General features: G+C 31.4%; 1 protein-coding gene across 3 annotated transcripts; it reads right to left on the bottom strand.

Moving 5' to 3' along the window:
• Window positions 1-491: 491 nt before the first annotated feature.
• On the bottom strand, window positions 492-9,549 carry LOC115979540 (probable disease resistance protein At4g27220). 3 transcript variants are annotated; one of them, XM_031101597.1, is made up of 7 exons: window positions 9,190-9,549; window positions 6,849-7,096; window positions 3,830-6,760; window positions 2,789-3,493; window positions 1,188-1,412; window positions 834-1,085; window positions 492-693 (listed from the first exon to the last, which is right to left on the bottom strand). In XM_031101597.1, exons 3-4 carry the CDS (start codon window positions 6,758-6,760, stop codon window positions 3,152-3,154), a joined length of 3,273 nt encoding a protein of 1,090 aa, XP_030957457.1. In that variant the 5' UTR covers window positions 6,849-7,096; window positions 9,190-9,549; the 3' UTR covers window positions 492-693; window positions 834-1,085; window positions 1,188-1,412; window positions 2,789-3,151. The 3 variants fall into 3 exon arrangements, with proteins under 3 accessions (XP_030957457.1, XP_030957456.1, XP_030957458.1); XM_031101596.1 differs by having other exon boundaries at window positions 3,830-6,765; XM_031101598.1 differs by having other exon boundaries at window positions 1,188-1,417; window positions 3,830-6,765.
• Window positions 9,550-19,325: the final 9,776 nt, after the last annotated feature.

Here is a 19,325-nt window from a genome sequence, read left to right on the forward strand (position 1 = left end):
ATGTTCACAAAGACTTGCTTATGGCTATTGTTAAAACAACTGGGTTGTGGGTTGTATGCATAACAGATGGAAGTTATAAATTACTCCACATACTGTTTTTTTCCAGTCAATGCTAATCAATGTAATTTTGTTTCTGAAAAATTTGGCATAAATTTTAGAGAGTTGCATTTGCTTTTTTGTCTTCTAATGGTGCAACATTAATCATCAATGAAATTAATTTGGAGATACAATCGGATGCATATAATTGAGTCTATAAATGATTCGTACTCTATAAACATTGCCATGGTAATTACCAATGGGGAAGTGCTGCTTTCAAAGTTAAAAAAGAACAGGCTGTGAAGCAGGACACATCTTGGATATCATGACTGTTACGGAAGCAGTTGAAAATTGGAAAAGTCAATTTACATAAAATTGCAGAGAACTGGTTACTGTAAGTACTACAGGATATATTCACAATTTTTTTTTTTTTTTGGGTCATTTCTAACCCCAAATCAAATAAATTAATACATTACCAAAATCGGACATATAGAAACACAAAGACAACAATAATTTCACACATTAAACTTTATATTAGACGATTGATCATTGGGCTTCTTGTCCTCCTCTTTCTATGAATTCATCAAGCACGACATCTCCTGGTTCTTTATTTATGAACAAAGATTTAGGGGATTTTTTTTGGCTCTGAATCTTTCCCTTACAAAACCAAATCAAACATAAATATTGAAAACAAAATAAATTGGAACTCAAATACCTTAATCAAAACCAATCTAGCCAAAACGCTCAAACCTAAATCATATTTAACGGCCAAATTAAAATTTAAAAAAAAAATTTACCAGTAGTAGTTTTGGTAGTTTGATGGTGGAGGGAGGCTGGATGGTGGGGGGAGGCCCTTAGATCTCTCTCTCTCTCTCTCTCTCTCTCTCTCATATGACTAATAAACCCAACATAGTTTCAAACATGTAACTAAACTTATTATTCGTCTAAGTAAACAGAAAATACGAGGCACATCACAACAAGAACAAAGGCCGTCAGCGATAGCTGAAAACAAGTAGCACCTTAGTAATCCCACCACAAGCATCGATCACCTAGGGTACAAAGAAGATAAATGTCACAGTTATATATGAAATCAAACCAAAACAAGTTCAGGAGAAACCAACATTAATAGAAAACTGCAGCAAGCTACGTACCCGGTATGCTTGCATCACATGGCCTCTAGATGATGATTATGAGCATTGTTATTGACTCTTGAGATTATTAGATAACAATTTACTCCAGTCGTTGTTCCCCGAACAGATGTAGCCTGTAGTGGCCAATCGTTATACAAAAACTCGCATTGTCGTTGTTCAGGGTCTTGCTGTGTGAATCATTGTGAGCCTTGCAGGCTAGCTCTTCTTTCTCATCTATCTGGAGGACTGCACTAGCAATTGAAACATGAGAAAGATCACAAATTTGATTAAAGTCAGGCAAGTCAAGAAGAAAGTGGAAAACAAAAGCCCAATGATATTTTTAGCCCTTAACAGCCAAACAGGCAAGTCCTGTTTATGGCTAAATCTACGTTTATATATATTGCAGGGTCTTTCCATGATATGACGGGCGAAGTTTACGTTATTGACATTCTTTTATAGGCAATATATATTATTTTTTAATACAATATATAGAATTCAAACTCATCACAAATAAGCTTTAGTTAGCTCCACTCATAAAGTCTTTTGTAGTCGAATAAGTTGAAGGGGGTATCAAGGGTATGATATCTAATAAGTTTTTCTACTCATCTTCTTTTATTGATTTTATATCTTTTCCATCCTACTTTATTTCTCTACTTTTTATTGAAATTGGTTTGTCGTTGCGTTAGAATTCAATTACACTTGACTACATTTGATTCTATCCAATCGGCATAACAACCAAAACAAACTAGTTACGAAATCATATTAAGAGCCTCCACTCATGTCCTAGCTCATTTGAGAGCTAGATTTGCCTAAATTGTTTGCCTCTTGCCTTCTCTCCAAACCCTTAATTTTTAGCTTCCCAAATAGGGAAACTTTGGAGAGCAGGAGAGGGAGGTTCATTTATACTATTTTTTTAAAATCAGCAAAAAATTATCATAATTGTTAATTTTTATTTTATATGATTATCCCCTCCCCTCTCCCATATTAATTTTTAAAGTATCCAAATAAAGGAAGTGTTAGTTATTCCCCTTCTCCTACTTAAATTTTAAAATATCCAAACAAGAGGAAGGAGTAATCATTTCTCTCCCCTCTCCTCTCCTCCTTCCACCCTTCTCTCCCTCCAAAGTTCCAAACACGTTGCAAATCTCATTAAAATTTGTATTTTCTTAAACTAATTAAATACATGCAACATAAAAATAAAAAATGAAACTAATAATTACCCTAGTATATGCACTATAGGTTAGGGATTTTTTTCAATGGTTACAAAGTATTCGGATTTATTAATATTAAGAATATGAACTATTGGATGGGCTACTATATTATTATTATCATCACACACACCATGCCGTGTTTAGAGGCTTTGCTTCTTTCTTCTTCTTATTATTATTTTTTTTTTCTTCTTTTAATTATAAAAGAAAAATGCATATATAACAATTTTTAGTTAACAAGAAGTAGTTAAGAGTTTAAACATAAATATATTTTGAAGTAGAGAAAAGTGGATATTAGGGATGATTATTATTATGTTATTTAGTAGTGTTTGTTAGTTGTTACTAGTAATAGTATCAAATAGAAAGCACTTCCAAAAAAAGCAAAACAAAACCAACCGCAGGAATTGTACTTACCTCTCCATTTACATGCACGACATCGTCTAAAGTTCGGGTAAAACAGCCAGTGATGTCTGGACAAGTTAGCACGTCTAACTCTAAGCGATATAAAGATGGCAGTGTAAAATGGTAGTTCCTTGGGCAAAGGTTGACAAGGCATGGTAGTTGTGTGAATCTTAAGTACTTCAGTTTAGGGAGTATGACATCTTTTCGAATTTGGCCATCTCTTCCATCTTTTTGGGCGAACACTTCCACAAATTGAGAGGCTCCTTTTATTTCTACACGTCGTAGCCGTAGAAGACCATCAGCAATGGTCACAGGGAAGAGACACGTCATTTTGTTGCACTCATTGACACTGACTTCAACTAGTTGTGGAAAGCATTAGTGCTGGAGATGAGCCTCTGGTAAGATCTGATCATCTTGAGTAATTAAATGCTCTAATTCATCACACCTATCTATATTAAGAAATCTCAATTTCTTTAGACTTTGAGCAATGGTTAGTGTGAAGAGCTTTCTTAATCGCTTACACCTGGACACTGTTAACCTTGAGAGCAACAATTGTTCTTGATGATTTCCTTGGGAAAGAAATCCTTCAGGCTTAAACATCTCTTCTAATTCTTCACAGTTATTAATTCCCAAATCTTCCAGATTTAACAAACCTTGAGTCAAAAGAAGTAGAACTAAGTCACACAGTCCGCTTTCCACGTGCAATACTTTTAATTTCTGAAAAATACACATTTACAAATTTAATTAAACCAATAGACTCAAACATATATTTATTTATGGAAAGAAGGACAAGATATGTGTTTTATGACATTTATGTGAAGCAAGAGTTTTTTTAAAAAGATATTTGAAAGTGAAACTATATGTAATGTGTTTGATAACAATAAATTTCTGCACAAGTAATGGTGATTGCTAGCCACTACGCAAAGAAATTTTTGAAGAAGACCCTTAAAAATATGGATTACTAAGACCAAGACAAGGAATTTATCTCCTGCGCTGGGCTCATGCACTCTATGCGAGATCGACATGTGGGTGTACATTTATTGAAAAAAATACCTTTCCTAGAGCTCGCATATTAGCTTCCAGATCAGCAGCAAATGATGACTTCATCTCAGGGCAGTTCACCACTTTTAGCGCCTCCAAAGATGGCCACATTGAAGAACAGGTTCCTTGATATAAACTGCCAAAATCTGGCAAGTCCTGAAGGATTAACCATCTCAACTGAGATAGTATGACGTCATTCCCATCCCCAACTTCTCCTTCATCTTCATGGCCAAATACTTGTTTTAATTTAGGAAGTTTCCTCATTATAAGCGTTTCTAGTAGTGGAACGCTTTGAGCTACTGTGATTGGAAAGATATATTCTAGTTGATTGCATCCAACTATTTCAAGAAATCTTAATTTCGGGAGGGATATATGTTGATTTTGACTATGCAATAGCATTCTGTCCTCCTTTGAAATTATTTGCTTCAATGCATTGCAGTTTGAGAGTTTTAGATTTTCCAACTTCCTTAGACTTTGAGCAACGACAGGTGAGAGTAGCTTGGTCAATAACCTGCAATAATTCAATTCTAATACTGTGAGATTGCTGAAAGTCAACTGATGGTCGGGTCCCTGGCATATTGTTCTCAAACAGCTCAAATTTTGAAGAGATAATTTGACCAAATTAGAGAACATAACAGCATGATTTCCTCCAGTTATATCAATGAGGTATTCCATCCCACAAGAATCAATTAAAAGATATTCCACATTACTGAACAATAGCTTGAACGCATTAGGTGAGGAGGCATCAAATTTGATGATTCTTAAGATTCTTGAGTTTGGATATTCTGGAATTTGACGACCAGTAAATATGTGATACCCATAGAAGCTGTTAATAGATATGTCATATCTTTGCAAGTCTGGAAAAACAAAGCCTTCGGGAATACGTTTCATGCTCAAGTGTAAAGAGAGCACAATCAAGCGAGATAGTGAACTCAACTCTGATAGGTTAACGTTGCATCTATTTGCATCATCCCAATCTTTGAAGTTGTCTTTAACAATGTATAGTTGTTCTAGTAAGGATAATCTTTGTAATAGACCTGGCGGAATCGGTTTTTGTTGGTCACACTCACACCTCATCAAATCTAGCAGTCTTAAATTCTGCAATTCCCCCAATTCATTTGGTAATGCATCCATACGGCAATGGTACAAGCTCAAAATCTCAAGTCTTTTAAGCTTTCCCAAGGAATAGATGTTAGTAAAAATGCAATGTGACAAATATAGGCTTCGAAGATTTGTAAACGAGTCAAAAGATTCTGGTGACAGGACTTTTAGTCGTAGACTTAAAACTTTGAGAACATTCATCTCTGCAAACAATGTCTCAGAAACTTCGCTGAGGCCTAATTCATTCCGTCCCAATAACAAAATTTTGAGTCTTGGACATGACAATTTACTGGTAAGTTTTTCAGTGTTTGAAGTCATCAAGGAGATTGCTGTCATACTATCAAAGTTTTCATTCTTCTCTAAACGAGTGCAGACTCTTAGCTTGAACTCATTGTCCCCTCCAGATGCTATCCACAAGGCAACATCACGAACCATGTCATGCATTTTCACATGTGTTTCTCGATTACTTTCTAACAACAAACAAGAATCTATAAGCTTATTTATTGTCACACGCACTTCATTCCTTACTTCTTCAAGACAGTTAATGGTTCCAAATTCATCCAGCCCCATCACATATCTAGTTAACTCTTCAATAGAAATGTCATAATCTTCTGGAAATAAAGAACACAACAAAAAACAAAATCTGGTTTTGCGCTTTAAACGATTGTAACTCCACTTAAGGCATACATAAACATTTTTTTCTTCATCAACACCTTCTATATCCATAAGTCTAGACTCTTTTAGTTGCTTGAGTGCCACCTTCCATTCAGTGAGAGGTTTTCTTGCTAGAGCCTTTCCCACAGTAACAATTGCAATAGGTAGACCTTTGCATTCTTTAACAACCTTCAACACCACATCATTCAAGGGAGGATAGTCATCAACTATACACGCAAATTTTTTTATTAAACCCAAAGATTCTTTCTCTGATAAGAAGTTCAAGGGAATCTTCCTTCCACAATCCATTAAAGTGCACACATGGTCACTCCGTGTAGTTAGAAGAATCTTGCAGCCCTTGTGATCATCACGATATGGAATTCCAATAACTTCCAACTCAACATCTTTCCATACATCATCCAAGATTATGAGAATCTTTTCTACACTCTTTATTCTTAAGCATATTCGATTTGCTCTTGCAGAACTGCTTTCCTCATCAAGTTTCAGATTTAATTGGTCTGCAATTTCACCTTGAATTCTTCCAATGTCTGGAGTCAGGGACACAGTAGCCATCACAATGTCATTAAAAAGATTTGATTCTTTAGCTTTCTTAAATACTTCCTTCACCAAGGTTGTCTTCCCAACCCCTCCCATACCATACACTCCAATCCTGTAACTATTATTGTCGCATAATGCCTCCATAATTTGTTGAAAAGCCAGTCTTCTTGATTCAAACATTTCAAAATCACTAGACAAAAAGATTTCGATACCAGGAGTTGGAGCACGGTGGGCAACCTGGGTAAAATTGCCCTCAAGATGGAGCTTTCTCATAGTCATTGTCATCTGGGTGGCTTCCTTGCTCAATTTGTATCTCCCAATCCAATTAGGAAACTGGTCATTGCAGGATTTCTTGTTTTCTTCTATTTTATTTCCTAAAGTATGCATGTCTGCTACTACTTGGTTCACATTTGTCAGCCACTCATGTACATTTTTCTCTGTAACTTCAGTATTCATTCTGGCTCTCTCGACTCGTTCTTGCACCATTGCTTGTATCAATACCAGTTCTTCTTTTGCTTTCCTAAGATCATTGAAGATGGTGTTGAGATGAAACAAATAGCTAACTTGACGTTTTATTGGCTTTACAGTGTACTTTCCAATCTCAAATAAAATGGAGGTGGCAGATTCCATCTAATCTGAAAATAAAAGACAAATTATACTAGTTTAAAGATAGACAAGAATGAAAGGTGAATTGACGAATTTGAAATCAGAAGTGTACCTTGTTTACGAGCTAACACACTTCTGAGTATGCAAATTGAATGATAAGCAAAACAATTGCTATGGATGGCACAATGAAGAGTATTGGGTAACGGAGTATGCTGTCTTTAATTTTTGCTTGTTTTTTTGAAATAGTTACAATACGCTGCTAACCTCGTAGTTTGAACCATTTCCCTCTTAGACACTCAAACATTTTGTGCATGGGATTTTGCCAATTCAGCTATAAGGTCCTTGAAGCTTGCCCTTCTACTACAACAAAAAAGAGAGAGAATTTATTTTTCTTATGTTTTCTTTTTCTTTGACAAAGTTTTCTTGTTGATTAATTAATATATACTACTATATATCTGTTTTATATCAAATTTCATACAAAAAATTATAAATAAACATATTTTATCAATGCCAACTATTTTATAGCCTATAAAAATACAATTTAAAAGAAAAAATATAAAGAAGTAAGAGTTTTAATCGAAGAAAAAACATAAAAGAATATTATGTTTTATTTCACAAGTTATAATATATATAAATAGAACCTCAAATTATTTTGTAATAATTAATTCTTCTTAATAAAAATGAATGAATTCACAATAGAGTAGGGAAATAATTACATAATAATTAACCCTAAATTGTGATATTATTTTCACTAAAATATACTTTTGGTCCTTAAATTTGAGTTGATTTCATATTGGTTCTTTACATTTTAAAATTTTTATTTTAGTCATTCATGTTTGATTAAGTTTTTAGTTAATTGACCATTTATATTTCAAAATTTTCATTTTCATTAATGGCTAAATATAAAACTGAATCATATATAAATGGTCAAAATGAAAATTATAAAACGTAAAGGGCCAAATGAAAACATAATTAAACCTAAAAGCACCAAACTGAAAACTAAATCAAACATGAAATGATAAAATACAAATTTTGAAACAAAAAGGGTCAATAAATGAAATGAAAATAATTCTGAACTATAAGGACCACACATGTAATTTAGTAAATATTCTTTCATTCATTTAACTTGCCAAAAAAATTTCCAACTATTTTGGTTATAAAACCTAATTTTTCTATTTTACGCTACCGTTTTACAAAAATACCAACATTATCTATTCTTTTAATATAAGATTAATTCTTCCTTTATTTTTTTTACTACTATTTCTGTCCTTTTACAAATCACAGCCTCTCTTCCTACACCAAAACAACCCACATCCGAATCATAACAAATTCAAGCCAAGATACCACTAAGCAGACCACCACCAAAATCAATAAGTCGGCAAAATCGATCCACCAAAATCAGTAAACCACCGAGCAAACCCAGTCACTCACACTTCTGGCAAAGTTCTGAATCTTGGTGGGCATGGTAGCGGAAAATAGAAGAGCACCAAAGAGGAAAATGAACTACTCTATTATGGGCTTTCAGTTGAGAGAGAAGATAATGGGCAGGAAACAAATGAGAGCCACCAATTGGAGTGGTGGTGGTGGTGGTGGCTAACAGGTGATGAGCAAGGACTGTAGATTAAGGAGAAGAAATAAAGAAAGAGAAGAAAAAGAGAAAGAGAAAAGCCATAGACGGAGAGAAATGAAAAAGAAGGAAGAAAGTATTAAATTGGAATAGAAAGAAAGAGAGAGAAATTAATTAAATATTTACGCACAAGTAAACAGTAACCTTGTTTCCTTACTGGTTACTGTAGCTTTTTGGAAATTTACATGGAAGAGCTGAGGGATTTTTAAGGTAAATTGTGTAAAATTGTCCCCTATTTTAAAAGAATTAATGAGAGTGATCTAAAACTATATATAAAAAATAAATTTATGGATTAATATACTTATATATTCAAATATATGCGTAAAATGTGTTGTAAATGATTCAAAAGTCAAACATAACTTTTTGCTCCTTAAATTTGGCCTTATTTCAATTTGGTCCTCAAATCTTCACAACTTTTTAACCTTGTGGCCATTTTCTGTAAGTGAGATGCCGAAAGGTTAAAAATATGATTAAATTAAAAATATAAAGATCAAAATGGAAGCAGTGACAACTTGATAATCAAATAGAAAATAGAGTTAAAATATAAAGATCAAAAATATTTTCCCAAAAAATTAAAAATATATGTAGGTGTAATATACAAATATGATACGGGTATTTTACAAACTCTGCAATTCTTAACTATTTTGATCTTCAAACTCCATTTCATCATGTTTGACTTGTAATGTAAAAATAAAAATAAAAAACGAAAAGAAACAAACCAAGACAAAATCTGCAGAGTAATTAAGTAGCATGATCAAAGATCGTAAAGCAATAACAGTGCCGGAATTAGTGGAAAATGAAGACCGTAGAGCAGCTTTTCGCATACCTTTTGTTTTGGGAATCTGCAAAGTCTCCAGTCACTTGTTGAAAGACGGAGATGTATGGCTTTTCAAGGAAGTGGGGATCTCTACTGTTTTTGCTGTCAGAACTGCTTAAGCAAAGAACTCAAAGAGAGTTTAGCTTCCTTGCATGTAGTTTATGCAAGGTTTTCCAGCCAGCAACAACCACTGAAAATAGAAAAGTAAAAAATGCCACCCAGGACATTCAAGTGTAGTCAATGATCCTGCAAAATACTATCGCAGACCGCAGTCTCCACATTCAGGATCTTGCAATGAATCTTTAGAAAAGCTAGCACAGCACAATTATTAAGTTGGAAAAGCTAGCTCCACTAGTGGTAATCATCTTCTTTTTTTATTTTTTTTTTTGAGAAACTAGTGGTACTGGTAATCATCTTATTATCAGTCACGAGTTTCTCCAACTAGTGGTAATCATCTTATCGGTCACTTTTTTAAAAAATCAAACCTGTCAACATCCCAAAAATAAAAAAGTTTAAAGCTTTTAGGGGTAGGAACGAAATTCCACTAAGGATTATGAACTGTATCGTAATTAACTTGATAATTAATTAAAATATAAATAAATATATTAAATTTGTAAAATTCTACTACAAAAATATTTAAAGCAATTTAATCAAATTTTAAATGAGTTTTCATAATTTTTATAAAGTCAATAAAAAATAATAAAAAATAAAAAAATTATTAAAAAAATTTATTTAGTAATATTTCAAATAAAAAGCATTTTAATTTAAAATAAAATCACTTTTAACATAAATTTATAAATTGAACATTCAAATGTAATGATGTAAAAAGCATAATTCTTGAACGTAAATAAATTTAGCAAATAATAATTTATTGGGAGAGAAATGAACTATTAATCATGTAAAAGTAAAACTAATATGTTATGAATTCAATAAGAGACAAAATAGTGAGCTAGTGTAGTGGTCAAAGTGTTGGACATAAGTTGGAAAGGGAGGGAGGGGTCACGGGTTCGAATGGTACATGAAAATATTGCATATATGAGAGTTCATAAATGAATGATTTAAGTAATGGAATTGATTTAAAGTAACCTTTGATCATTTTATGACAAAATTTAGGGGTATAGTTTCTTTAAAATTTTTATTAAATTTAATTACATTTCCTTCGATTCCTCCCAATTTTTTGAAATTTGAAAATTTAAGATTTAGGAATATTATTATTAGGCCCCTATTTTAAAATTTTTCATTCCCTCCATTAAAATAACCTCATAGAAAAGAAATATCATAAATGAATGATATTTAAAATAACCTCATAAATGAATGAAATTGATTTAAAGTAACCTTGTTTGATCATTTTATGACAAAATTTAGGGGTTTTTGATAGTTTCTTTAAAAAAAAATTATTAAATTTAATTACATTCCCTCCGATTCCTCCCAAGAGTTCATAAATGAATAATTTAAGTAATGGAAAAGAAATATCATAAATGAATGGAATTGATTTAAAGTAACCTTTGATCACTTTATGACAAAATTTAGGGGTTTTGATAGTTTCTTTAAAAAATTTATTAAATTTAATTATATTCCCTCCAATTCCTCCCAATTTTTTGAAATTTGAGATTTGGGAATATTATTATTAGGCCCCTATTTTAAAATTTTTCAATCTCTCCATTAAAACTCATGGAAAAGAAATATCATAAATGAATGGAATTAAAAGTAACCTCATAAATGAATGGAATTGATTTAAAGTAACCTTGTTTAATCATTTTATGACAAAATTTAGGGGTTTTTGATAGTTTCTTTAAAGAATTTATTAAATTTAATTACATTCCCTCTGATTCCTCCCAATTTTTTGAAATTTGAAAATTTGAGATTTGGGAATATTACTATTAGGCCCCTGTTTTAAAATTTTTCATTCCCTCCATTAAAATGCTCAAACAAGATAATAAAAAAAAAAATGGTAAATTGCAAATTGTAGCCTTGAAGTTTGAGGTTATTTGAATTTTACATCTTAAAGTTTCAGAAATTTAATTTTACACCCTGAAGTTTGGTTCCATTAGCAATTCACACCCCTCAGTTAGTTTCTGCCGTTAATTGCCACATCACCATGTTGACCTGTTTTGTTTTTGCCAAATCAGCCCAAAATTTGTGAAAAATAATGGCAGACTTGGCACAATAAAAACGGTGCAGTTTTGCCCAAATTTAAAACACAAAACTTAAAGCCTAAACTACACCGTTTCATGAAGGCAGCTCCCTCCCAAACCGCAGAGCAGAGAACCATCGTGAACCCAAACCTCATAACCATTGGCTCAACCAGATCAAGTCTAGTGGTCCCCAGCTGCAGCGACAGTGAGAACTCTTCTCTTCTCTCCAACTCTATTTTTCTCTCGTTTTGGATTTCTCTTTTTCTTGCCATGATTGGATTGGATTTGTTGGAGATTCATCATTCATAGCTGTGATTGGGTTTCCATAGTTTCTTTCAATATTTTTGTATCTTATCTCAGCTACCTTCAGATCATGGCATCTACAACTATCTGTATTTGCTGCAGACAAAGGCAACCCTTTTCCATTTATCCATTAGCCTTTAGCAAGTTTATACATACACACAACAAAGTATAAAAATCAACATCTTATATACAATTCAAAACTACAATAATTCTAAGCAAAAAAACGCAGAGACCATTGACACTAAACTATTTACATTCTCGTTTCATATGACAAAACCGGCCAATACCAAGTTGTCATATGGTTTATCTGCTAAAGGAAATGGAATACATGAAACTAATGCAATGCTTGTATTCGTTACAAATCTAACATCTCTTCGAAATAATTACTGAGTTAAGTTTTGCATATTTTAGCTATTGTATTGGTCTGCCTCGAAGAAAACAAATTTACCAGTCTGGTAGGTGTCACGTGCGCAAGCCACAAAGCACAACACAACGCAATATGCTGCCCACGTTTTATCTTAACTTTTCACAATCAAACACCACAGTGCCGCCGTCGTGGACCTGATCTTGAGCCGATGGTTTTGAGGTATGAGTTCACGATGGTTCTCTGCTCTACGATTGGGGAGGGAGCTGCCTTTGTGAAACGGTGTAGTTTAGACTTTAAGTTTTGTGTTTTAAATTTGGGCAAAACTGCACCGTTTTTATTGTGCCAAGTCTACCATTATTTTTCACAATTTTTTGGATGATTTGGCAAAAATAAAACATGTCAATATGGTGATGTGTCAATTAATGGCAGAAACTAACCGAAGGGTGTGAATTGCTAACAGAACCAAACTTCAAGATGTAAAATCAAATTCCTGAAATTTTGGGATATAAAATCTAAAGAACTTCAAACTTCAAGGTGAAATTTGCAATTTACCCTAAAAAGAATATTCTAAAACAATTCTTCTCATTCCATTCCATTTCATTTATTTCTCCCCCTTCTAGAAATAATGTTAAGAAATAGAAGCATGCATATGAAAATCAAGATTATAGAAAATGTAGAAAATAGCATAACTTATCTATATCTATGTCTATATATATCTAAAAGCTAAGATGTAGAATTTAATGTTGCTATGCTCCTATTGAGTCACCTCATCAGCCATGTCATACTTTAAAAAAAAAAAAAATCCTTGATGATTTTTATATTTTATTTTATATGATTTAATTAAATATAGTTCATGGACAAACCTGTTAATGTACTCCATTACTATTCAACATGTTACTATTCATTTGTTTTAAATGAAAATATTTGACTATTTAGCTACCCAAGTTGATTTCAACTTTTCATTTTCTTCTTTCTATTTTCAAGTAATCGTTTTTTTTTTTTTTTTTTCAAGATAGAATTCTATTCTAATCTAATCTAAGTGTATATGCGTGTGAAACTCCCTCCTGGAGACTTAAACCCTAACCCTTACCTCCCACACCCCACAAATATTTATACTTGTAAAGTGGCAACCGCACCAAAAATGCGCAATGGTACTTTCAATTAATGTTAAAATTGAATGATTCATTATCTTTTAAGTAGATATATGCACATGTTTGACTATTCATTACAAACATTACTATTCATTAGATGGAAATATTTGATTATATTCAACTACCCAAAGTGATTTCAACTTCTCGTTTTCTTCTTTCTAATTTCAAATAATTGTTAAAATTAAAATTTTAAACTTTTCATCTTCCTATTCTAAAAAAAATAGAAAAGAAAAAAACTCTTCTTCCCTTCCTCCAACCTTTCTCCACTCTCTTTGCTTCTTTATCTCCCTTCTACTCTTTACTTTACCGTTAAACTTCTTACATCATTTCCTTTCTTATATTTTGACTCTTCTTCTCCCCAACTTATTTTATATAAATTTGATATTATTTATTTCATTCAATCCATATTTTTTCCACACAAAAATTATGAGTACTCTCTCTCCCTCTCTCTCTCTGTCTCAATTTTTGTTCTTTATTATAGCTATAATTTAGGTTGATGGTTTTTTTATTTAATTTTTTTGGGTTGTAATTTTTAAATTTCCCATCACAAATCACTCTTATAGTTTTGGTTGAATTTTGGTTTTGGTCAATATGTAGTTCCTTTTTAAATAGAAATCTGAGTTTGTACATGGCTATGAATTTAAATGTGCTTACCAATACACTTCCATTGAACAGAAATGTATTCACAATGTTTTTAGTTTCATATACTTCTTTGGTAATGTGAATTTGAGAAAGAGAAAAGGGTAGGCAAATTATATATGGTCTTTTATAATTTCCTATGTCTTGAAGAAAGTGGAGGACCTATTAGTCTCCCTTCTATTGGAATTTTGTATAGAAAGCATTTTGCTATAAGTTTCTTGACTTTTTGTTATTTTTATTCTAGTCATTTTATTACAAATAATTAGGATCTCCACCATCAAATTTTTAGTTAATTTGAACTTTCTTGGTAAGGTTTTACTTTGTTTAGTTGATCATTTTTACTGAAAATGCCAAAAAGAGAATAAGATAAAATATAATTTACTCTATAGCATCATTATGCTATTAATGTTTTTATATATAGATACTTAAGGAATTTTTTCTTTTTGCATTCTATTTTATTTTATATTTCCACTTTATGATATATGATTTATTGATAATGATCTATTGCATAGTTATCTTTATTTACTTTTTCACTTAGTTTCAATTGTGAGGAAAAAAGAGATGTAGATCTATGTTACAACTTATTTACCTATAAGAGTTGAATCGCATAAATCTGTATCATAATAAACAAAGTATACCTAGTTACAACTTGGTCTAATAGTTCTCACACTATCAATTAAAAAAAAAATATTATTGTATTATGTTTTCATACATATCTCACTATATATAATACATGACTGCAAAAAACTTTTTATTTAAAATATAATTTCAAATAACACATATTGAACTTTTAAAAATATACAATCTAATATATTAATTCAATAATTATCCAATAAAAAGGAATCATATCAAATTTTCCCGCGCAACACGCGGGTCTACGACTAATTTACAATAATAATGAAAACAATAATTGTTGGGTCACTGGTTCGAATGGTTCATGAAAATATTGCATATTTGAGTGTTCATAAATGAATGATTTAAGAAATGAAAAGAAATATTATAAATGAATGGAATTGATTTAAAGCAACCTTATTTGATCATTTTATGACAAAATTTAGGGGGTTTTGGTAGTTTCTTTAAAAAATTTATTAAATTTAATTACATTCCCTCCAATTCCTCCCAATTTTTTGAAAATTGAAAATTTGAAGTTTGGGAGTTTGTAAATGAATGGAATTTATTTAAAAGTAGCCTAGTTTGGAATATTATTATTAGGCCCCTATTTTAAAATTTTTCATTTCCTCCATTAAAATGCCTAAACAAGATAATGAAAAGAATATTCTAAAACAATTCCTCTCATTCCATTTCATTCCATTTATTTCCCCCCCTTCTAGACCAAATGTTAAGAAATAGTAGCATGCATATGAAAATCAAGATTATAGATGATGTAGAAAATAGCATAACTTATATACAATAATAATGAAAACAATAATTATTGATGTAGTTGATCACATTAGCAAATCTTAATCCATGAAGACCAATAATGAGCAAGAAATAGCACTAGAGTATTGTCAATTTGGTTCAGTGAGAGAATCTTCAATGCTTAAGTCAACAAGGCAGGATTTAGGGGTGTGCAGCGAATTACCCATGGATCTGTCAAAACTGACCCAATTTGTCGGTTTGGGTTGGTTGTTAAAGGTTGATGGGTTGGTTTAGGTAGCCAAAAAATTTCTTGCTACAAGTTAATAGGGTTGGGTTCGAATCAAGAGATTCACAAATCCATCTAATCTAACCAACGTACCTATATTTTAAATATATATTATATGTGTTTTATTGATTGTTCTTTATCTCTCTCCCTAATATAAAAACATAAATCCTAACCTATTTCTCATTTCACCTCAGAGTCTCTCACTTCACTCTTTACCTAGCTACTTAGAATTTTGTGATGGTGGAGCTACTACTTAAAATTTTCAGAAGATGGCAAAAGGTAGCAAATAGTTGTAATGTTGTTGCTATATAATCTATTTTGTTTCTAAACTGAGTTGGGATAGAACCATTTGATATTTTACTATTTAATTAGTTTGTCATTTGACTTACCCTGTTGGACGAGTCTATTAAGGTCAAACGACCAGAACATATGTTAGACAGTTTCGACTTGCTAGTCTTTTTGCCTTGTAGAAATATTTTTCATAATATATATATATATATATATATAAAGATAACTAATCATCTTTATAAACTTTAATGAAAAAATTCATTGTTTTTTTTAATTATAAAAATCTCTCTCTCTCTCTCTCTCTCTCTCTCTCTCTCTCTCTCTCTCTCTCTCTCTCTCTCTCTCTCTCTCTCTCTCTCTCTCTCTGAGTATTATCACTCACTCCCTAACATTCAATCTTCTCTATTTTTTTTTTTTAATTTAAATTTTTTATTCTAAATCAAGCATTGACAAAAATGGAAAAATTAACAATAACAATGAAAGGATTACTCCCAAATAAATAAATCTCCAACAGAAAATTTCTTTATGAGTAATATATCTGTGGCCCTAACATTAAATCTCCTATGTGCAGTTTTTCAATTTAATTTTTTGAGTCTAAATCAAGTATTGAAAGACAATTTGAAACTTAACAACAACAACGAAATATTTAGTCTCAAATAAATAATAATAATAATAATAATAAAGAAATCTCTCAAGGAAAATTGTTTTTTTTTTTTTTTTTTAAATTTATCTTAGATAGAAATCTACTCTAGTTTATTCTAAGTATATATGTTGTGTGGAGCTTCTTCTTAGAGACTTGAACTTCGGCCCTCCCTCCACTCCCACAAGAACTTATACTTTTGATGTGACCATCATGCCAGAGATATGCAGTGGTTATTTTTATTAAAAACTTACTATTTGAACTCAACAATCAAAACTTACAGAATAAATGAGCATACATGGTGACATTATACAAAGAAGAATGACAAAGTGCATGGACAAAGTGCAACTGTAATGCTTAGGGAGAGACATTATCAGAAAATTCTATTTAATGTTGAGGCAATGGAAGTTGTTGGCAATTGCTGCCTTAATGCTTGTTGAAATTAGGAGGAAACTAAGAAAACAAGAACATGGAGTAATGTAGGATTGTACTGCAACAACTAAAGAAGTCTATAACTATAACTCTAGATGAACTTTTCATGTAGTATTGAGATACAGTACTATGTTGCAAATGCCCTCAATTTACTTTTTCTCGAGTGTTCATATGTCTTTAATGTCTAACATTTTTTAAGAATGCGATCAGAAGAAAGGACTCAACACTTTCTCTTTATATCTTTTTTTTTTTTCTCATTTCAAAGCAATATCTTTTACTCAATCCTAAAGAAAAACACTTTGTCTATGTTTTGAGTCAATTTTCCTGTCCAAAATTGTTAGTAATTGTCCAAGTTTGATAAATTGGATCACCCATTAGTGAGCATGACTTGGCTAGCAAGCTAGTCGAGTCTTCATTAATGGCATTAACTCTCATATAACATTGACAAAGGTTACATGGGGTGGTGGGTTACAAAGGGGGTGTTCAACCTCCCCTTGTGTGTGGCTAATGAATGTTGTAAATAAAAAGGAAAGAGGATTCCCCACCAAAAAAAAAAGAAAAAAAAGTTACTTGGGGCTTCTCAACTATATATATCTCATTCTCAACTCTGTTTAACATGAGATCTTAGGTTATGGGATATGTGTTATCTTGGTCTAGTACTTTTTACACAATCCTAAAGAAAAATACTAGGTCTATTTTTTGAGTCTTTTTTTTTTTTTTTTGGGTCCAAAATTGTTAGAAATTGTACAAATTTGACAAATCGGAACATCCATTTGTAGGCATGACTAGGCTAGCAAGATGACCTCACTTCCAAGAGTGGCTTGATGTATCTGGGGCCTAACGTGTAAATTGATTATCTTGTTTTAGATGCAAAATTTTTACTAATTAACATAAACTACGTAGAATTTTTTTTTTTACAAATTTTATAGATAAAAAAAATTTGACAAAATTTTTCATACTTGTTGATTTGGTAGATTGATAGTGGTAAGTAAAAGAGTGGTATTAGTGATAGACTTAAATGAGAACTATTAAAAGTTTGCTAACTAAACTCTTATTATTATTCATTTTTGTTTTTTAGAAGTGCAACATTCACAATTTTTTTTTAAAAAAACAAATCTTAAGTTTTAAGTTGTTTTTTATTTTCTATTTGAAAATATCACTATAATTATATTTTTGCCATCAATAATAAGCTATAACAACCTGCTACTTAGCATTAGTTGTAAAAGTATTGTGAAAAATATTGTGGACGTTATATTTTTCTCTATTTTTTTATTTTTTTTCATCTAATAAAAAAATATTATTTTATTTATTGATTATAAATAACCCTATTGGTTAAAATTTGGGGTTTTTTTTTTTTTTTTTTTACTTGAGGCCTTAGGCGATTGCATCTCTTTCTTTACCATTCAGCCAGCCTTGCTCACTTCATTAAGGACATTGTTTATTTTGTACATCCAATTACACATATCTCTATACACCAATGCCATGACATAAAATAAAGAGAAGTGCTATGTCCACAATATTTTCACAACAAATCATTGATAGTTAGTTGTTATTGGTTCAAATTTGAACTTACCGTTAAGATTACTTTTTTTGCCCCAACAATAATAACTAGTAACAATTTGCCACTTAAAATTTGTTGTTATTGGTTCAAATTTGAACTTACCGTTAAGATTACTTTTTTTGTCCCAACAATAATAACTAGTAACAATTTGCCACTTAAAATTTGTTGTAAAAATGCTATAAAAATATTGTAAACATAACATTTCTCTAAAATAAATGATGAAAAATAGAGATAAGTATAATTGGTGGGGAATAAATGCCAATAGCAAAATAAATGGCGAGAAATAGATATAACTAGAATTAGTGAGAGATAAGAGTACCAAAATTGCCACATTAGTATGTATCTGTTTAGATCCATGTCTGAGTTTTGCTTCTGCACGTTTTCTCTTTTTCTTTCTTTTTTTTTTTTCTTTTTTCAAGCCGCAGTCGTTGACTATTCTCCTGTGAACAATGCACGGGTACACTATTCACAGACCCACAAACTTCACTTTTCAGCAACTTTTTCATTAAAAATAGGTCTCACAGTATTATTCATACATTTAAAAATTATTTTGGTACAATATTTTCAGTTTTTAGCAAAAATAAGTAGTATCCAAATGGATCATATGTTTGTACTTTATTTATTTATTTTTTTTTTACCATTCAAAGGGAGTTAGAAACAAAATGGTATGTTTGTACTTTTTTTAATTTATTTTTTTATTGGAACTATGTGTGCACTTTGTCCGCAGTAAGATGCATACACTAGTCATTATCTTTTTTTTATTAACGGCATTAACTCCCATATGACGTTCACAAATGTAACACAGTGTGGTGGGTTACAACTTACAAAGGAGGTTCAATCTCCCCTAGTGTGTCACTAACGAAAGTTGTAATTATAAATGAAAGAGGTTCTCCCAAAATAAATAAATAAAGTGATTTGGGGCTTCTTATCTTTCTCTAACATGAGACCATAGGTTGTAGGATACGCGTGACTTGCTCTAGTAGC

Source organism: Quercus lobata, chromosome 3 (genome assembly GCF_001633185.2).
Source record: "Quercus lobata isolate SW786 chromosome 3, ValleyOak3.0 Primary Assembly, whole genome shotgun sequence".
Classification (NCBI taxonomy): Eukaryota; Viridiplantae; Streptophyta; class Magnoliopsida; order Fagales; family Fagaceae; genus Quercus; species Quercus lobata.